General features: G+C 45.4%; 1 protein-coding gene and 1 long non-coding RNA gene across 6 annotated transcripts in view; both read right to left on the bottom strand.

Annotated features, from left to right (window-relative positions):
- The window catches only part of LOC122198417, a 37,936-nt gene extending 36,025 nt beyond the window's left edge, over positions 1–1,911 (bottom strand). For both annotated transcript variants that reach the window (XR_006192973.1, XR_006192972.1), the window contains exons 1-2: positions 1,810–1,911; positions 819–917 (exon numbers count right to left, since the gene is read on the bottom strand). This is a non-coding gene — a long non-coding RNA (uncharacterized LOC122198417). The remainder of the gene's footprint in view (positions 1–818; positions 918–1,809) is intronic.
- Positions 1,912–4,468: 2,557 nt separating this feature from the next.
- Positions 4,469–20,655, bottom strand: part of TMEM44 (transmembrane protein 44) — a 35,975-nt gene continuing 19,788 nt past the window's right edge. For 2 of the 4 annotated variants that reach the window (XM_042956017.1, XM_042956020.1), the window contains 3 exons: positions 20,093–20,251; positions 9,315–9,347; positions 4,469–6,566 (listed from right to left, as the gene is read on the bottom strand). In XM_042956017.1, coding sequence (XP_042811951.1) covers positions 6,456–6,566; positions 9,315–9,347; positions 20,093–20,251 — 303 coding nt within the window. In that variant the 3' untranslated portion in view covers positions 4,469–6,455. Of the gene's footprint in view, positions 6,567–9,314; positions 9,348–9,390; positions 9,479–20,092; positions 20,252–20,655 lie in introns of those variants that run through there. The other 2 variants (XM_042956018.1, XM_042956019.1) reach the window with 2 other exon arrangements.

The raw sequence follows: 20,655 nt of genomic DNA, 5'->3' as shown, positions 1-20,655 counted from the left end.
GTATATACAGGTTCCAATCAAAATACTGGACAAGACTATTTCACAGGTGATGTTGTATCCTGTTCAGGATATTGCACCAGGAGGGAAATGATGCCAAATTGTCTCATTTTGGTGATGTGAATGTGATTACTCGGTCAAGGTAACATCCTCCAGATTTTACCATTGTAAAGAAACCCATTTCTGCTTGTAATTCATAATTTGTGGGGTGATATTTGAGACCCTGTGAATATTCCCAATAACCTTCCACCTGATGCTTTTAGCATTTATTGAGATACTTGCCTATCAATTATTATTATGGCAGATCACTTTGTCTTTACCTAATTAAAAAAAAATACATACTCACTACAGAAAAGGTGTAAAATACCAAAAAGTATAAAGGAAATATAATTTCTACATACACAGAGAGAACAAGATAAAAATGCATGCACAACACACAGTACAGTTACACATGAATTTCCCCTTTTCCTAATGTTTATGCAGATTTTGGGGGGGTAGCATATATTCATTTACAACTTTCTTTAGTTTATTTTGTCTAATTATATAATAGATATATACTAATTGAAAAAGTCTAAAAAGAACAAAAAAGCATTAAAAATTATAAAATTCATAAACATATCCCGGGCAAAGTTGTGCATACATTTTCTTTTCCATATGCCTCTTTTTTTATTTATACTAAGAACTCTGAAAAAGTTTTGTCCTTTTAACTTTCCTGCCCTGCCTTTAAATAGCAACTAGGCTGTCATATTTTCCCAGGGGCTCTCTCCTGCTTACTTTCCTCAGTTTGGGAGTACTTACTATCTGGTCTCCCATTACATTACCTTTATCTGGTCTTGGGGGACATACTTGGCAATGAGCTGGATGGGAACAACAGCATCTGCTTGAGCCACAGGGTTTCTCTTGAAACAAGGATGTTTATGCTGCAAACGTTAAAGGAAAGGGAATTTAGGGGGAGATATTTTTTAGTTGGGGGTGTATTTAACTGCTTCCACAGTGGAGAAGCCACTACTACAAGAATTCACATCATCCCTTTGCAATGGAAAGACTAAGAATGACTGATAAGGCTCTTCTGATCTTACTAGTGAATGATGTTCTTAAAATAATTGCTAAAAAGGGGGGACCTGTGTGGCTTAGTCGGTTAGGCACCTGACTCTTGGTTTTTCACTCAGGTCATGATCTCACGTCATGATCTCACGGTTTGTAAGTTTGAGCCCTATTGGGCTCCATGCTGATGGTGCAGAGCCTGCTTGGGATTCACTCTCTCCCTCTCTCTCTCAAAATAAATAAACCTAAAATTTTTTTTTAATTGCTAAAAAACCCAAAATAGCTCCTAACAGTGGCACACTGTCCTGTGTTCTACTACTTTTGTTACTTGAAATTGTCTTTTGTTAAGTTTTTATGTTAACCGTGTTAGAACTGGGAATTCTTGGGGCACCTGGGTGGCTCAGCTGGTTAAGCATCCAGCTCTTGGTTTTGTCTCAGGTCATGATCTCACTGTGAGACTGAGCCCTGTAGGATTCTCTCTCTCTCCTTTGTCCCTGCCCCTCTCCTTGCTTGCACATAGGCCGCTCTCTCTCTCTCAAAATAAATAAATAAGCATTTAAAAAAAAAAAAAAGGTAAAACTGGTAGGAAGGACGGGAGGGAGGAATTGAAAATGGAAGGAAGAAAGGTGGAGGGGATGAGCAGGGCATTGTTACTTTTCTTCATAAACTTTTTGTTACAACCTGCTTCTTTTTTAAAAAACTGTGTATCTGCACTACCTTTCTTTCAAAAAATATGTGTATTTAAAAACAAAGATGAGAGTGACTTACAGTACACCATAAAGGATGTCGAGTGGCCTCAACTACGCTAGGTACGGTAGAATAATCTTAGAGGCATCCCTTTAAAACGCAAGCCGGGCGACTGGCACACCAGCCGCCGCTCAAGCCGACTCTCCCGACCGCAGCCAGCCCGCGAGGCGGGAACCTGCGCGCCGCGCGGTGGGTGTAGAGTGCGCATGCGCCAGACCGCCCAGTTCCTCTCCTCCCGGAAGTGCCCGGCGGGTGGTTTGAGTGGACCGCTGGACGCCGAGGGGTTGGCGGCTTCCCCGGGAAAGAGGTCCGCCGATAGGAACCGGGGTTAAGTTCTGGCAGGGCCAGCAGCGGTCCCGCACCTCCCCTCGTAGTCCTACGTTGCTTGAAGAGGGGCCAGCGCACCTGAACCCCATAGGGACTAAGCCCTGCTGCAGTCACAGCTGCAGACACTGAGGACCCGGAAAGGAAGAGCAGGGAACCTCTGTCGTCAATGCCGGCAGCTGGTGGAAAATTTCCAACGGAATGGGGGTGGGGGTATGATGAGTTCTCCAAGCAATGGATTAATTTGAAGTGAATCTGAAGGCACTTCAAGTGAACGCGCTGTTGAAGTGTCCAGCCCCAGAGGAGCAGTCCTGGATGCCTGGTGCTTGTTTAGCTTTCAGAGTTTGGTAAGGAAAAAGCAGATCAGATGTTCTCTAAGTCATTTGATTTAGCACCGCTTCTTGAACTTCTTTCTTGTTTAAGGTCGTCCCTCTCACCTGATGGTGACCTTTGGGGTAATATCACACAGGATGTGTAAACTTGAAAAAGATCTTTGTCAACATTGCATTATAGCTTGGCTTGTTTCAAGGCAGAGCGGTCTCTGCTAAAGCATCACCCTGAACTTGGGGAAAGGGGAACAATGAACAGTGTAAAGTCGGAGAGAGTAGAGCAATGCCCTCATGGTTGAAAAATGCGGAGGATGATCAAGTAGGCACTGAAAAAGAAGTGGACAGAATCTTGGAAATATTTAGAAGTCAGTCTTGAGACACTCCTAAGACATCTCTAGCCTTTTCCTCAGTGATTGATACAGATCCCTTTTCTTGCACTGTGGAAAATATTTTTCATATATCCTTCAATATGAGAGATGGTTTAGCAAGAGTGAGCCTTGAGCCTGCCAATAATAGAGGCTCTTAGTATTAATAAACTAAATGAAGTCACCAGAATCCCCAAGTTTGGAAACAAGGTGTTAATAGTTTTTGGTTTTCAGTACTGGAAGGAACCTGCAAATAATAATAATTTTTTCTTTTTTAATTTTTAGAGAGTGCATGAGCGGGGGATAGGAGCAGAGGGGGACACACACACACACACACACACACACACATAGAATATTAAGCAGTCACCATGCTCAGTGTTGAGCTTGATGTGGGGCTCGATCCCATGACCCTGGGATCATGACTTTAGCCGAAATCAAGGGTCAAGTGCTCAACTGACTGAGCCATCCAGGTACCATGGAATCTGCAAAATTTTTAAATGTCAAATGCTGTGATCTCTTCATGTTCTAGCATAGACAGATTTTATCTTAATTGGATAGCAAAACTCAAACAAAAGTATATATTATATAATGAAATCTATTTTCACAATAAATCTGAAATTTGTCTTTATGTTTTAATATCTTTTTGAGAGTTTATAAAAATGCCAATCTTCTGTGGGAAACAAACTCACTGGCATATTCATAAAAGGGAATACAGGAAAGAAATCTGGCCTAACTTCCGTTTTACAAATGAGGAAACTGTGACCCAGAAAGGGAAATGACCAGGATCACACTTAATCAGATTTGGGAGCTAGAGCCCAGCCCTGCTACTTGGCTGAGTGCCTCTCCTTACTCTGTAGGAGGAGTTCATACCCCATTGTGACAAACATGATGTGAGTGTGGCATCAGATGTTGTTCAAAGATCTCTTCCTCATGCTAAAGTACTGGCGGAGATAAGGAGACAGTGGTTCTTCAGGGTCTAGACAGGACTTTAAGAAAGTCTTAGTGATCAGAACTCTCCCTAAAGGATACAGACTTCTTTGGAATAGAAAATGGTGAAATCTTTTTTGGAAGGGGAGGAGCTTAAGTAAGGGCTAGCTAGTCAATTCTTAGGATTGTTAAAGGGATTCAAACTGCTGAAGTCCCTTCTATCTGTGGAGCTGCTATTTTGGGTTACTCACTGCCTTTCAGCACATAAATGGCCAGGAAGTATAGGGAGGAAGGGAACCAATCCCTCTTCAAGGTCTTCCTTTGAGTCAGGTATTGTGTTATGCATTTCATATATGTTGATTTACTTAGTGTTCACAACAAGCTTTGTAGATAGGTATTATTCTCAGTCTACCTCAGGTCACAAAGGTTAGGTGACCTGCTCCAAGCCACGCAGATAACAGGCAGCACCACTGAGACCATACTACACCATCTCTCATATCCGGATGAGTGGGCAGTTTGTCCCCTGTGTAGGTTACCCCTTGGCGAATCTTCAGAGCAAGGAATTCCCATATCCTTCCAGTGTGACTAACAGTGCGGATGAAGCTACAGTGGGGGCCTGGGGCAGGGACACTCCTACTAGGAGAAAGGCATTTTGGCTGGCACCTCTTCACAGAGGCTCCAGGGTTCCAGAGCTTTGCATAACAGGCACGTTCTCGTTGAACAATGAGACCAAACTTTGCTTCCAACATTTTCAGTTTAATAGTTCACTCTGGGTGAAGAGACCTGGGATTCAGCTTTGAGGCAGGATTGGACCACAGCCATAGGAACTGGTTTGTGAAGGAAGCCTGGGATGATGGGATCTAGGGAGACAGACGGCATCTGGGGCTCAAGTAGTTTGTGCTGCTCGATCAGCAAGACTGTTTTGACGTTCTTGGGTAAGTGGCCACTTCCATCAGGATCCAGCCAGTTTCTGATGCTCCAGGGAGCACGGGCCAGCCTCCCCTTGAGAGAGGGAGGCTGTGCTACAGGCAGACTCCAGAGAGGATATCCTGCCCCTGTGCCTTATCTTTCTAAAGTTGAGCCCTCCTCCTGCCCTGCTGTTATCACTCAGATTAAATGTTCTCCATGTTCCTACTGTATCCATGACTACATTTCTGCTTCCTGAAAAGTTGTGGCCATAGGTAGAAAAGCCTCACCAACCAGGTGTGGCCTACCTGAGGCATGTCCATCACCTTCCTACTCTGGTATCAGTCATGGCTACCAATTAGCCACAGTTTTAAGTGCCAGCTCCCTAGGCTCCACGGTCTGGTTCCTTGCCAGCCTCTTCACCTTTTACCCACTGTTGCACCACCCATTCTGGCCACATCAGACTCATCCTTCCTTGACGAGATTCCATCCTTCTTGGTGTCCAATCCTCTGTAGGATTTCATCTGGAATGCTCTCCCCACCCCATCCCCCACTCAAATCTTCATCTTCTCTCAAAGAACAGCTTCTGTGGTTAAGTTAACAAAGCAAAACTGGCTTTAGCAAACTCCATTACAAGACACCCAGGGATCAAAGCAGTTGGATAAAGGGGATAGAGTTCACTTCCAGCTTAGAAGGCACTCAGAGGATTAGTATCTCCACAGAGATCTATGGAACCAATCTGCTTCCCTGAGGCACTCTCTTCGTTGTGCTGGGATCTGCACTACTCCTTTGGAGAAAACTGGGCAGCTGTGTGACTGAGTCACACAGGCTGCCAGGGGCCATCCTGGAGCAGAGCTGTGTTTCTCGGCATGTCTCCCAGTTCCCCTTGTGGCTGGCTTTTGTGGCCATGCTGGGATTCAGACATCTCTGTACTACACAGTGAGATGCCTCAACTCACTCAATCATGATTTATTCACTCCAGTGTTCCTCCCACCTTGGCCCCATTCCCTCCCTCTTTACCCCCTCCCATGATCACAGTATCAAAATAATCCTAAAACGGGATTGCTGTGCTTGAATTTGACACCTCCCACCATGCCTCCCACCCTCCACATGCTTTCATGTTAGCTCCTGAAGCAGACAGTCCCCCTCACCTGCAAACCCTGCCCAGCACACACCTTGCCAAGTTGGAGCAGGGGCTGGTATCTAAGGCAATTTGTTTTGCTTGCCCTTGCAACACCACCAATCTTATAAATTCCTGGTTGACCAAGAAGTCCTACCTCTAGCTTCCAGAAGAAAACCCAAGTGGGTGACTGGAAGGGCAGGAGCCAGGTCCCATTAATACCAGGGATCATGTCTCAGATCTCCAGCACATGTTCCCACCCCTCTCGTCTCCTGGGCTTAGCCAGGTCTTGCAGAATGAGGCTGTACTGAGATCCAAACACATCAGCTATTTGTTAGATGTTCCTGTCACCTAGCAGATATTGAGAGTATGGCTGAATCTGAAGGGAAAGGGAAGAGCAGGTCCAATGCCCTTTAGATGAAGGTTTCTACTTCGAAGCAAGAGTGGTCTGTGAACTTCTGATCTTCAAAACAAACCACATGCCCGGGTCTGTCCACAGGACCCAAGGTCTTAGCTCCATTCTGAGCTGTGATGCAGACCAACCTAGCTCAGTGACAGCTCCTGGTTCTTTGCTTTCACGGGCAGCCTCTGTGGAAGCTTAAATTCCCGCCATGGGTGTCACTGCAGGTTGATCCCTGCTCAGTTCCTGATACAGGCTTGACTAAGGGCTCTGAGCTGATGGGCTTGCTCCAGGTGTTACTCATCAGATGTCAAGACCACTGGCCCCATGGAGCACCTGTGCACCTGGGATCTGAGCATCTCCATGTTGTCTTTGTTCCCTTCAAGATTTACATCTTCAGGGTCCCACTGTGGAGAAAAGACACAAATGGTACCTTGGTGGAACAGACTCTTCCCATCTCTTACAATGCCCCACCCCAAACAATAGCTCCAGTCCTGGTTCTCATGACCCAGGCACAGACAAGGAGAAATAAGGACAGGTTAATCAGGCCTAATGGGACAAGTATAAGTTTAAATCAAGAAATTAATGGACAGCCACCCTGAACAGACCAGCCCCACTTCCCTTCCTACCCCCCTTTTCTACCTCTACTCTAGTGAGACTGAGTTATGTTCCTTTTATCCTGAGACTTCCCACCTCCATGCCTAACTCATTCCTGGAATAGACCAGGCAAATTCAACCCTTTCTTTACGGCCCAGGTAAGTACCTCCTCTTCCAGGAAGCTTACCCTGACTGCTTTCACCCATTGAGCTCACCCCCTTCTGTGTACTGCCCATACCCTTCATTTGCAGCTGAACATGCACAGCCCTGCCCTTTCTCTGGGCACCACCTTGTCCTTCCAGGGAAATGATGAGCTTCTTAAGAGCAGGGCACCAGTTTGCCCTTGCTACCTGCCCCTCCTCCCACCATGCATTTCCTGTTAACTTGAGGCTCAGCAGACTTGTCCAAAACACTTAAAGCTTGATTCAGAATGGTGGTCACTGGCAGAGAATATTTCATTACTCTGATTCAGACAAGTGTGGCAAAGGTTAGGAATAAAAGGTTAAAAACAGAGAAGCAGTCATAGCATTGAGGACACTGTTTGCAAAGTCCTCCTATTGTTCTCATGTGACAAATGACAGAGAGAACTTTGCACGTGGCCAAGAGCAGGGAATCCTTGGTGAGTCTAGCCATGGGGGCAAGTGGGGGTTGGACTCAAATCCTCTTTCTGCCACTAACTTGCTTTCTCTTTCTTGGGCCTCACAGTTTCTCCAGGGGTAACCTGGCGTGTTGGATCAGTAACTACATATGATCTCTTTAGTTTCTGAGTTTCTATGACTAATGATTCTGAATGACAAGGTTACATTTGACATTATTAAAAGACCCAGGAAATAATATAGGAAAGGATGTGTTAGCCTAGACCTGACTATCTGTTTGGACAAGAAAACATAGCCAGTCGTGGACATGCTCTCCACGAAAAACACTCCACCAGCAGCTCAAACTTAAGCTGAATAAAACAGCCCAGTCCTTAGGGGTCCTGGATAAGGTCTGCAAGGCTCCCTGAGCCACTCTGGGCATCACTGAGAGAAATGCCCCCACCATGCCAGTTGTAAAATACAAAATGTGGCTTTGTTTTGAAAAGAAAGGAAGAGCCCAATTCAATTAGTGATTTACTGATAACTGAGTTCTACTACTTGCTGATTAAAAATAGTATCATGTTGGGGCACCTGGGTGGCTCAGTCAGTTAAGTGTCTAACTTCGGCTCAGGTCATGATCTCATGATTTGTGAGTTCAAACCCGGCATTGGGCTCTGTGCTGACAGCTCAGAGCCTGGAGCCTGTGTCTCCCTCTCTCTGCCCCTCCCCCGCTCACTCTGACTCTTTCCCTCTCAAAAATAAATAAACATTAAAAAATAATAATTTGAAAAATAGCATCATGTTAAAACAGCCACCTCATCCCCAGTGACCCTGCAGGCCAGGGACTAAGCTGATTGGGTTGGTGCTGCTCGACCCCCAGTACCTGTTTGGGGCTCTGCCAGCCCCTCCAGTGTTAACTTCTTATTTACTTGTGGTTGCAGACTTGGGGGAACAGCAAGCAAATCCCAAGTTAAAGAGTCCCCCTGGCCCTTCAGCCTCCGTGGTACAGATGCCCAGCAGTGGAAATAGGGGCCTGTTCCATTCTTTGAGGATGGATAGTATGCTTTTCAATATATGCTGTTTCCAAGCTGAGGCCCATGTTCTAGATCACAGTTCTCTGAGTGTGCTATGGATCAACCTCACCAGAAGCAGCCAGGATGCTCATTAGGAAGGGTGATGCCAGGCATCCTAGACCCTATCTGGTTTGGGAACTAAGGTTTAACATTTTACCAAGCTCCTTGCATGATTTTTAGCTGCCCTGATATTTCAGAACCCTGGCTCCAGCTCCTGAAATGGCGTCTTAAGAGTTGTTCTTGCTACTTACTCCTGACCAATTCAGCTGCGGGAAAACAGAGCCACTTTGATCAAGTGCACTCTTTGAAGTGGGTTAAGCCTTTGAAAGCATCTTAAATCTCTTTCTTCTGAATCCCCAGAATAACGTGTTTCAAAATCTCACTTTAAGCAATAAAAAAACATTGCTGGAATCCAGGCATAAAGAAAATTTGAGCAAAAGATGATCTTACCAGAAATAATCCTGGGAGACGACATGCACAGGTGTTTGTCATAAAACATGTGCTTATCTGTCCCTCGCAGGCAAGGGTGGCGGGGAGACAGCTGCCAGCTGCCCAAGGTGACAGTGTTGGGGAATGGTTATCTCCACCCCTGCAGCCACCCCCAGCACCGCCACCCGTGGTAACCTGCAGCTACTCCACTTGTCCATGGACCTTTGTTCCAAACCATGCTTCTCCTTGGGTTACACATCTTCGGAGTCCCTACCAGATGGTTTGGGCACAGCAGAAAGAACTCTGAACTGAGAGAGCCTGGAAAATCCCCTGATCCTCTGACTCGCCTCCATTTTCATTCTTTCTTTAACTAAAGGAATGTGGCATGGGCCCGGCCATCCAAGGGGGGGAGATAACAAAAACAGGAAATGGAATCAAGCCACAGGATGTCCCTTCTGGAATAGAGTATGATTGTCCATACCTGCTCCAAGTTTAAGGCTTCCCAATACTTCTGCTGCAGAATAAAAAAAAGAGATGGAAAAAAAAGTGTTGGAAGGATTTTGCCAGCAGAGCAGAGCAGAGCAGAGCTCAGCTCAGCACCAGCACTGTCTGCTTGGTGAGCGAGGAGGCAGGCCCTTCAGTGATCTGGAGGCAGAGGAAAAGCTGACTTCAGCAAGCAGAAAGGCAGCAGCTATGGTGGCTACAATTTAGCTAAATGATCAACAGGATAATTGTGATAATTATGAAGGGCTGCAGGTCCTTGGAAAAATTATACAGATTTAAAAATTACTATTATTAGGAATTATTATCAGGCATAATAATAAATCTTCCATTTATTAACCACATGGCTGAGATGAGTCAACTCAAACCCATAAAACTAAAAGAGATGCAAATAAAATCCCCACCTCAAAAATACAGGACATTTGCTACCAGCCAAGATTCACTTTTAATCAGCCTTTACTGCATGGGTGGTTCCACCCCAAGGCTCAAACATGTCTGACTTGGGTTCTTGAAGGGTGGTGTGACGGTCCTCTCTGGTTCATCTGGCACCTCACGCAGTGCCTGGGAGACGTGTGTTTCTGACATAGAGCGCTTATGAACCTACAGACGTCTGTCGTACCGATCTCTCAATGTCTGTCAAATTGAATAGCTGCCAACCTGCACAGTCCACAGGACTTGCCATTGTCTCACATTAAGACAAATCCTCCGGCACAAAAACAGACACTCAGATCAATGGAACAGAGGAGAGAACCCAGAAATGGACCCACAAACATGGCGAACTCATCTTTGACAAAGCAGGAAAGAATATCCAATGGAATAGACAGTCTCTTCAGCAAGTGGTGCTGGGAAAACTGGACAGCGACATGCAGAAGAATGAACCTGGACCACTTGCTTACACCAGACACAAAAATAAACTCAAAATGGATGAAAGACCTCAATGTAAGACAGGAAGCCATCAAAATCCTCGAGGAGAAAGCAGGCTAAAACCTCTTTGATCTTGGCGGCAGCAACTTCTTACTCAACACGTCTCCAGAGGCAAGGGAAACAAAAGCAAAAATGAACTACTGGGACCTCATCAAAATAAAAAGCTTCTGCACAGCGAAGGAAATAGCAAAACTAAGAGGCAACTGATGGAATGGGAGAAGATATTTGCAAATGACATATCAGATAAAGGGTTAGTATCCAAAATCTATAAAGAACTTATCAAACTCAACACCCAAAACACAAAAAATCCAGTGAATAAATGGGCAAAAGACATGAATAGACACTTCTCCAAAGAAGACATCTAGACGGCAAACCGACACATGAAAAAATGCTCAACATCACTCATCATCCAGGAAGCACAAATCAAAACCACAATGAGATACCACCTCATACCTGTCAGAATGGCTAACATTAATAACTCAGGCAACAACAGATGTTGGTAAGGATGCAGGGAGAGAGGATCTCTTTTGCACTGCTGGTGGGAATGCAAACCAATGCAGCCACTCTGGAAAACAGTATAGAGGTTCCTCAAAAAAATTAAAAATAGAACTACCCTATGACCCAGCAATTGCACTACTAGGTATTTATCCAAGGGACACAGTTGTGCTATTTTGAAGGGACACATGCACCCCCATGTTTATAGCAGCACTATCAACAATAGCCAAAGTATGGAAAGAGCCCAATGTCCATCGATGGATGAATGGATAAAGAAGATGTGGTATTTATATACAATGGAGTATTACCTGGCAATCAAAAAGAATGAAATCTTGCCATTTGCTACTATGCGGATGGAACTAGAGGGTATTATGTGAAGCGAAATTAGTTAGAGAAAGACAAATATCATATGACTTCACTCATATGAGGACTTTAAGACACAGAACAGATGAACACAAGGGAAGGGAAGCAAAAATAATATAAAAACTGGGAGGGGGACAAAACATAAGAGACTCTTAAATATGGAGAACAGAGGATTACCAGAGGGGTTGTGGGAGGGAGGATGGGCAAAATGGGTAAGGGGCATTAAGGAATCTACTCCTGAAATCATTGTTGCACTATATGCTAACTAATTTGGATGTAAATTTTAAAAATTTTAAAAAAAGCCTCTACTGTTCAATTATTTTAAATTTCCATTTAAAAGATTTGTTTTAAATGTAAAATATTTTTAATAATTATTTTCTAATTAAAAATCCAACACTTTTTAAAAAATTTTTTTTAACATTTATTCATTTTTGAGAGGGAGACAGAGCGTGAATGGGGGAAGGGCAGAGAGTGAGAGAGAGAGAGACAGAATCTGAAGCAGAATCCAGGCTCTGAGCTGTCAGCACAGACGTGGGGCTCAAACTCACGAACCATGGGATCATGACCTGAGCCGAAGTCGGACACTTAACTGACTGAGCCACCCAGGTACCCCAAATCCAACACTTTAAAAAAAAGTAACCTGTATGTCCAATGTGGGGCTCAAACTCACAACCCTGAGATCAAGAGTTTGCATGCTTTACCTACTGAGCCAGCCAGGTGCCCCTTAAATCTCCATTTTAAACAAGTTTTTAGGGGCACCTGGGTGGCTCAGTTGGTTGAGCATCGGACTCTTGATTTCAGCTTGGGTCATCATTTCATGGTTCGAGGGATCGAGCCCCTCATATAGCTCTGCACTGACAGCATGGAACCTGCTTGGGATTCTCTCTCCTTCTCTCTCTCTGCCCCCCTTCTGCTCATTCTCTCTCTCTCTTTCTCTCTCTCTCTCTCAGAATAAATAAACATTAAAAGTGCACCTGGGTGGCTCAGTCAGTTGAGCAACCTACTTGGGCTCAGGTCATGATCTCACGGTTTGCGGGTTCGAGCCCTGTGTTGGGCCTTGTGCTAACAGCTCAGAGCCTGGAGCCTGCTTTGGATTCTGTGTCTCCCTTTCTCTCTGCCCTTCCCTGCTCATTCTCTGTCTCTGTCTCTCTCTAAAAGATAAACATTAAAAAAGTATACATACAAATTTTTAATTGTACATTTTTCAGTCGTACATCAACAAAAGAATATCCAATGAACACCCATGGACATACCTTATCTTATTTGCTCTAGCTCCCCAATTTTTTATTTGTTTAAATATTTGTAAATAAATAATTTAATCTGTAAATATTTTAGTATGTCTCTCATAGATAAGGACATTTTTAAAAAGTGTTTATTTATTTATTTATTTATTTATTTATTTATTTATTTTGAGGGAGAGAGAGAGTGCAAGTAGGATAGGGGCAGAGAGAGAGGGAGAGAGAGAGAATCCCAAGCAGGCTCCGCACAGCAGAGCCGGATGCGGGGCTCAAACTCATGAACTGAGATCATGACCTGAGCTGCAATCAAGAGTTGGCAACTCAACTGACTGAGCCACCTATGTGCCCCATGGACATTTTTTAAAAAATCCTAAGAACAGTGCCATTATTAGACTTAACAAAATTAGTGATAATTCCATAGTATTCATCTTTTAATGACATCCTACTGGGGGAGGGAGACACAAACTGAAAAAAAAAAACAAAACTACAGGACTAATTGGAAAAGATATGAAATCACAAAAAAATTACAGTTCTACACACACTGCAGACAGAAATGTTGGTGAGAACGTAGTGGTTGAAAAGTGAAGTAACTTTTACAAATGTAACCGAACTAAAGAGACAAAAGAAAAGATGCTAACTTTCACCTTTCTTTAGAAAATACAGATGTTCATGTAAAAACAGCGACAGTAATCTGATGTTACCACAGTGAGTAGCTGTTTTGTTTGTTAAAAAAAATATTAAATGCAATGTGCTATACTGAAAGAGAATAAGAATATTAATGGAAAAACTGGTGACATCCAAATAAAGTCTCTAGTTTAGATGATAGTAATGTACTAGTGTTAATTACTCAGTTTTGATATTAACATTATAAGAAAACAGGTGAAAGCACACAGGAACTTTCTGTACTACCTTTGCAACTTTTCTGTAAATATAAAATTATTTCAAAATAAAAAAACTTTATTTAAAGTCAAGCAAATAAATAAGCAAACAACTAAACAGGCTTACGTGTCCCTCAAATGGATTGATAAGAAACCTTGAAACTTCCTTTCCAAATCTTCAGCATCATAATCTAAAATTTAAGAACCCTGCCCTCTAGTGGAAGTAGGAGAAGTTCCTTTTTTAAGCCAACGATGATAATGTGCCTAAGGAGTGCAATTAACCCAAATCTTGGTAACTGAGATCTCTCTCCATGCCCGTAAAAGTAAAAATAAAATAACATTTTTCTAGTCCTTTCTTAATTTCAAGAGCAAAATGTGTTAATTTTTGTACAGATTTTTCTTCAAAAACAAAATGATTCTAGCCCATGAATTTTACCCCAAGAAAAAGCCTCCATGAACAGTTATTGATTAGCCCTCTGAAATACAGACACATACACACACAAACCAAAATGTGCCAATGGCTTTTCTCCCTTGAGTATTACCACAGATCTTTAAATTGTCTTTAGAACCATGATTCTATCACCTCCATGAACCACACAGCACGTAATATTTCAACTCAGCTCATTTCTAAAGGCACACTTCTTTCTGCTTCTGAAACCAAGAAGCAACCTGTAGCCCCTGTTTACCAAGCACGCAGTATATTTTCCTTTGCTCCTGAAGGCTTTTAGGAAACCATTGAGGAAACAGGGTCACTTTCCAGGATTACATTTTAGACTGTGTCATCTTACATTTAGGGAGAAGCGACTTTTCCCAAGACTGGGGAGGTGACACGGTGTTGGACTCAGGACAGATCATAAAGTTTTTTGCTTCCTCTGACTATACAACGTTAAGACTGGCCAGGCACACACCAGCTACGATTCTCTCCCAGAATTCACTAAGTGGATTTCCTTTTGACCTGGAGCCTTACAGACTTTAAAACAATTACTGTATGCTTCAAAATTGCACCCTTCCTATTTCTCTAGTTCATTAAGCAGTTCCATAGCACTTACCCCAGATCGAGCAGGGATTCACCTCCCCATGTGTTCTTTCCTCCTCTCTACCTGCCCGAACTGCCCTCTCTGCCTGCCCTTCCTTCCCAGCTGTTGTGGGGAAGATGGAATGGGGGATGGGAAAATGCTTCACAGGCCATGAAGTCTGTATGCAAGAGCTGGGCTTCTATAGAAAGTGTCCCCCCCCCCCAACACCCCCCTTGTTACTGGTGGCTCTGGGTCGTTTAACCGCTCAACCTCTCCTTGTTCGGGGCTGAACGGGCCCATTATAAACTGGATCAGCGAGAGAATTCTGACCTACAGCGGGCTGGTTTCTTTTACAAAGACGACAGACAGCTTCACGTCAGGGACATTCTGAGGCTGGGACAAAGGGGCCGAGACAGAGAAGTCCTGTGTATTAAAACAGTGGGCTGCAGGGTTAGGCAGGTGCACCTCCAAACTCCAGCCACAAAGAGAGACAAACACTGTATTTAGGTCAATTCCCAGTGGGAAGGCCTTGGCAGCCTTGGCTTTTATTCCTGATTTTTTTTTTTTAACCATTTTTTTCCAGTTTTATTGAGATAGAATTGACACATGTGACAAACAGTGTGTTCCTCACTGCAGTAAATGTTGTTCAGATGCTTCCCTGAAAAACCGAAGTGGTCTAGGGAAGGGTCAGAGTGGGCATGATCAAGTTTGATTCAGGAACACAGGACACTGAGAGGTGCCTGAGTGGCTCAGTTGGTCAAGTGTCTGACTTCAGCTCAGGCCCTGATCTCACAGTTCATGAGTTCAAGCCCCAAATCGGGCTCTCTGTTGTCAGCACTGACCTGACATCAGATCCTCTGTTCCCATCTCTCTCTGCCCCTCCCCCACTTGTTCTCTCTCTCTCTCTCTCTCTCTCTCTCTCTCTCAAAAATAAATAAACATTGGGGCGCCTGGGTGGCTCAGTCGGTTGAGCGTCCGACTTCGGCTCAGGTCACGATCTCGCGGTCCGTGAGTTCGAGCCCCGCGTCAGGCTCTGGGCTGATGGCTCAGAGCCTGGAGCCTGCTTCCGATTCTGTGTCTCCCTCTCTCTCTGCCCCTCCCCCGTTCATGCTCTGTCTCTGTCTCAAAAATAAATAAATGTTAAAAAAAAATTAAAAAAAATAAATAAATAAATAAACATTAAAAACAACAACAACAGGGGCGACGGTGTGGCTCAGTCGGTTAAGCGTCCGACTTCAGCTCAGGTCATGATCTCACTGCTCATGAGTTCGAGCCCCGCATCGGGCTCTGTGCTGACAGCTCAGAGCCTGGAGCCTGCTTCTGATCCTATGTCTCCCCCTCTCTGTCTGCCCCTCTCCTGCTCACACTCTGTCTGTTTCTCTCAAAAATAAATAAACGTTAAAAAAATTAAAAATAAAATAATAAAAACAACAACAACAACCCCAAAACACAGGACACCCAGTAAACGTGAATTTCAGATCACAAATAATGTTTTAGAATAAGTGTGTCTATCTGAAATTCAAACTTCACTGTACATCTTGTGTTTTTTGTCTGCTAAATCTAGCAACTGTACTCAGGAATACAGGAAAGGCTTCCTGGAGGGAGCGGGATTTAGCCAGGGCCTTGAAAGGCGGGAGGAAAAGCAGAGGAACGCAGAGAAGAACTTGGGAGCTGGCCCAGGCCAGCAGGTGAAGTGTGCCGGACTTACACTATAAGCAGGAAGAAGCCACAAAGGCCTTAGGGCAGGGCAGGCATGGGGCGGGGGTCCAGTGTTGCAAGGATCCCGGCAGGACAGCAATGGAAGGAGGAGAATGGAGACAGGAGGCAGTTAGGAGTGCCTGCACTGGTCCCGGTGGAAGTGGAAGGCTCTTTCCTGGACTTCGGGGCCAGAGGAAGTTTTCCGTGGGCGGCAGCGAGGCAGACCCAGCAGCCCGAGTGGCTGTGCTATCATGATACTTTTAACAGGTTTGACTCTTGTTTTCCTGATGGAAGCCTTCCTACTTCTAGGAAGTGACTCGGCACTGCTAGCCTCTACTTGCGACCCCTCCACAAAGACACTCTTACACTTAAGGGCATGGTCACTTCAAGACGGCCCGGTCCCAAGCTGGGGTTGCAGGGTGAGCATCTATGGGAACAGTGCTCTTCACATCCCAACCTTGTCGGAGCCTTACCACCCTCCCTGCAGTCATTATCTCCACCTTCAGAGAAGGGCCAGAGGAATGAAGGAGTGCTGCCCAATTCCACAGCCTTAAGAGTGCATATCCAAGCCCACCCCCAGCCTGCTTCCCACGACGCTATGTGGAGCACCTCTGGAAGTCTTGCAAAGCACCAGTTGCACCCATTTGATCTTCCCAATCACCCTGCAACACAGGTAGGGCAAATCTCAGGATACCTATGCACAGGAGAAGCTAAAACTCAGGAGGTCCGGTGCAGGCCCAAGGCTGCAGGTCAAAAGCCCCCGAGCCTGTGTGGTTCCTGGGTCAGGGCTGGGTCTCCTCCACAGCCTGTCTCCCTTTGGGGGCCTTCCGGGGAACCTCTCTGCTCACCCCGGGGAAACCAGGTAACTGACCACACATTTCAGGAAGTATTGTTTCTCACTGCCTCACTGCAGGTGGCGCCCCCCTCTGGGAAAGAACCAGATGCATGGAGGGTGTAAAACCACATCCTGGACTTGATTTTTTTTTTATTATTATTTTTTTAATGTTTATTTATTTTTGAGAGAGAGAGAGAGACAGAGCATGAGCAGGGGAGGGGCAGAGAGAAAGGGAGACACAGAATCCGAAGCAGGCTCCAGGCTCCGAGCTGTCAGCAGAGAGCCCGACGTGGGGCTTGAACTCACAAATCGTGAGATCGTGACCTGGGCCGAAGTCAGAAGCTTAACCGACTGAGCCACCCAGGTGCCCCCTCCTGGACTTGATTTTGACCTTTGGTACCTATTTCTGGCGTCTTTCGTATCTGTATGTATTTTCTTCTAAAGTTAGCACTTTTATAGCCTATATAAATATATATTTATAAAAATATATGTAATAAATGTGTACACAAATATAAATGTATATATAATAAATATATATTTAAAATATTTTTATTTAAGTATATTCTATTACATATATAATATATAACTATGTCATATATATATGTATATGTGTGTGTATATATATATATATATATATATATATATATATATATATATATATATAATTTTTTTCCTTAAAAGAATGACTTGGATTTAAAAATGGCAAACATCCAAAGGAATGTGTTCTCGTTCCTGGTGCAAAGGCAGGGTTTGGAGAGGGAACGAGCAATCTTGGTTGTCAAGAGACTTAGGCACAGAATTAGCAGGAACACACAAGGACCTGACCTTCTTCAGAGACAGCAGTCTGTGTTTGGCCCTCTTCTCATCCTCCACACATGTACACACAACACAGACTTTGTTCCATAGACAGAAACAGCCTTCTTGCAAAATTTCTACAAAGCTTCTTCCACCACGTCTATGGCATTGCTAGGAAGCACAGCAGGGAGAAATGACTAAGCACTCTCGCATCACAAAGCTGGACTCAAATCTTTGCTTGCATCCCAGAGGCAGAAAGAAAAAGAAAAAGCCTTTAAAAAGCATAGGAATGGTTTCAACGCTGGAAGAAAGTCCACCCGGCGCTCAGCACACAGGTGCTGGCTGCCCCGGAAAGTGAGAAGGCCAGGCCACTCTGGAAAGCCCTGAGTGGGGCTGGAGGCCTGTTCTGCGGGCTGAGCTGGGGCAGGTGACTTTATAAACATACATTCCTTTTAGCATGGGCAAAAGCCTTCATTTCCATTTGCCTAATTTATCTTGTTAATGTGTATTTATTTATTTGGGGTGGAGGGAGCAGGGAGAGAGGGAGAGAGAATCCCAAGCAGGCTCTGTGCTGTTGGCACAGAGCCCAGCATAGGGCTCAATCCCACGAACCATGAGACCATGACCTGAGCCAAGATCAAGAGTAAGATGCTCATCTGACTGAGCCACCCAGGAGTCCCCCATTTGCCTAATTTAAAAGCATGACCCTGTCCCCTTGGAACTTATTTAGTTTGAAAAACATGTATGTCTAAAAAGATAGAGATACTAGAAGGGAGAATGACAAGGACCACAAATCACAGAAGGGCATAAACCTGCCGCCAAGACCAACTTCCCAACAGTTCAAGGTCACTGTCTAATCCTTACCTCAGCTTTTGCTGCCCTTGTTTCCACAGAGCAAATACTGCCTCTGGGTCTCCCCAGCCCCTCCCTGACTCACTGACTTAACTGTCCTTTCTTCTCACTGAACACACTTTGCCCTCAGGCTCATTCTTTCCCCTTGAACCTTAGATTTCTGCCAAGGCCGCTGGATCCAGGCTGCCAAGCCACGTGCGCTGGGTGTCCTACAGATTCTGAGACTGGATCCAAGAAATAAACAACACCGAGTGATATGGGGATACATGGACCCCAAAGGGTCCTCAGTCTGGTGCAGAATTGCTCCCTCAAAACCCAGCTCTTAATGGCTAGCTGTGTTCTGGAATCAAGGGGCAGAGGAAGGTGAAGGTGGCTCAGGCCCCACTCCTAAAAAGCTCATGCCCAGCCTGGCCGGGGAACAAGCCGTTACAGCTCACCAGATGACACGGCGAACAATGGAAGTTGTGTAAGAGAGTCGTGTGTGCTCTGGCACCCAAGGGAAAGAGCCATTAATCTTGTGTGTGTGTGTGTGTGTGTGTGTGTGTGTGTGTGTGTGTGTGAGTTTGGCGGGATGGAAGTAACTTCACACAGCAGGTGGCATCTGAGTAGGATTCTGACACATGGAAAGAGAAACTGACACACGGGCCAGGGAAAACCCCAGGAAGAAAGGCCCAGAGGCCTGGGTACAGGGAACAGTCCATGGCCAAGGTGGACAGCTAGGGCAGTGGGGAGGGGTGGGTGGGCAAGGCACATAAGGCTGGGGTAGTTGTGAAAGGTCTAGAACCTCACATTAACAAATCAGGACTTTATCCCACAGATCAGTGGCTCTGAGTCTTTTGGATTTGGGGTTTCACAACGAGTTCAACAAGTTTGGGGGCTTATCCAAGATGGCGAAGTGGCTGTTTTGCAAAATAAGGCCATTAAAACCAACACCAACCACCCCCTTCCTATTATCATCATTTTATAAAAGGGCATTTGAACTCCAAAATAGTAGAAGGCAAACCCAGGATGAAGGACTGTCCTCCTTCCCCCACCCAACCCCTGCCAAAAGACAGCGGACACTCTCCTGTTGACATCATGTGCCCCCTGTCCTTGCTCTCATTTTCCACAACAGGAAACTTCCTCACAGAACAGGGCTGGGAGCCACAGCTGGGGGACAGGCAGTGACCCAAGAGCTCGGACCAGGGAGTTACACCTGTCGCTGGTGTCCAAAATATGACATGTGTCTTGCTCACAGATCCAAAAACTCAAAATGATGACAGTGCCAGGCATGGTGTCCACCACGGGGCTCCTGTGTATGACCCTGAGGACACTGCAGGTGTAGCTGCTGCTCCTCTCTGGAAGGGATGCTCCACGGTCAAGTGGGTTTGGGGAATACCCAGACTCTAATAAACGTTAATTACGCGTGTGTTTATTTCTGTAAGACCTGAACGTGCGGGTGACTCTTTAAGATGGGACCGTGACATGCAGTGCTTCCCTGACTCATTTGACCGTGGAAACCTCTTCTCAACAGACCCCGCGTGGGCGCTGCCCCATGCATGCCCCTTCACTGCTTGGCAGGCGGGAGGCCAGCGTGGGCGGATTAGGGCACAGCAGCGTGAGCACTGTGACCAGTGTCAGTGAAGGACAAGCCATGCACCTGGCGGGCAGCAGCGTGTGAGTACCTCAAGGTCGGAGTTGATGGAGGAGACTTCGCAGGAGCTGCTGGAAGACACATGGGCCCGGATGACCTGAACGGGAGGGTAAGAGGGCGGCTCCTGCAGGTTCGCGTCTCCAGGGTTCATCTGTCCATCGCCAGGCAGCCGGGTGGTGCTGCAGCCTGCCTGCAGGGTGTGTGGGCAAAGGGCAGGCAGGGAGACTTAGTCTACTTTATTTCTGAATTGTCGAAGCATTCACATGCGCTGGTGTTCAGAAGGTACCAAAGGGTGGCTGAGTCGGATGAGCTCGGACTCTTGATTTGGGCTCAGGTCACGATCTCCTGGTTCATGGGATCGAGCCCTGCATCTGGCTCTGTGCTGGCAGTGCAGAGCCTGCTTGGGATTCTCTCTCCCCGCCCCCCCCTCAAAATAAATAAATGAACATTTACGTTTTTTAAAAGGTACAAAAGGGTGTAGAATGTGAGGTCCGCTCCCACCTGAATCCCCCAGGCACCCAGTTCTCCCCAGGGGCAACCAGCGCTCAGTTTCTTGTGTATCTGTCCAGATAGTCCATACATAACCTAGCAAAT

The sequence above is a fragment of the Panthera leo genome, chromosome C2, assembly GCF_018350215.1.
Source record: "Panthera leo isolate Ple1 chromosome C2, P.leo_Ple1_pat1.1, whole genome shotgun sequence".
Classification (NCBI taxonomy): Eukaryota; Metazoa; Chordata; class Mammalia; order Carnivora; family Felidae; genus Panthera; species Panthera leo.
Note: the sequence above shows the minus strand (reverse complement) of the source record. Positions and strands in the feature narration are given on the sequence as shown.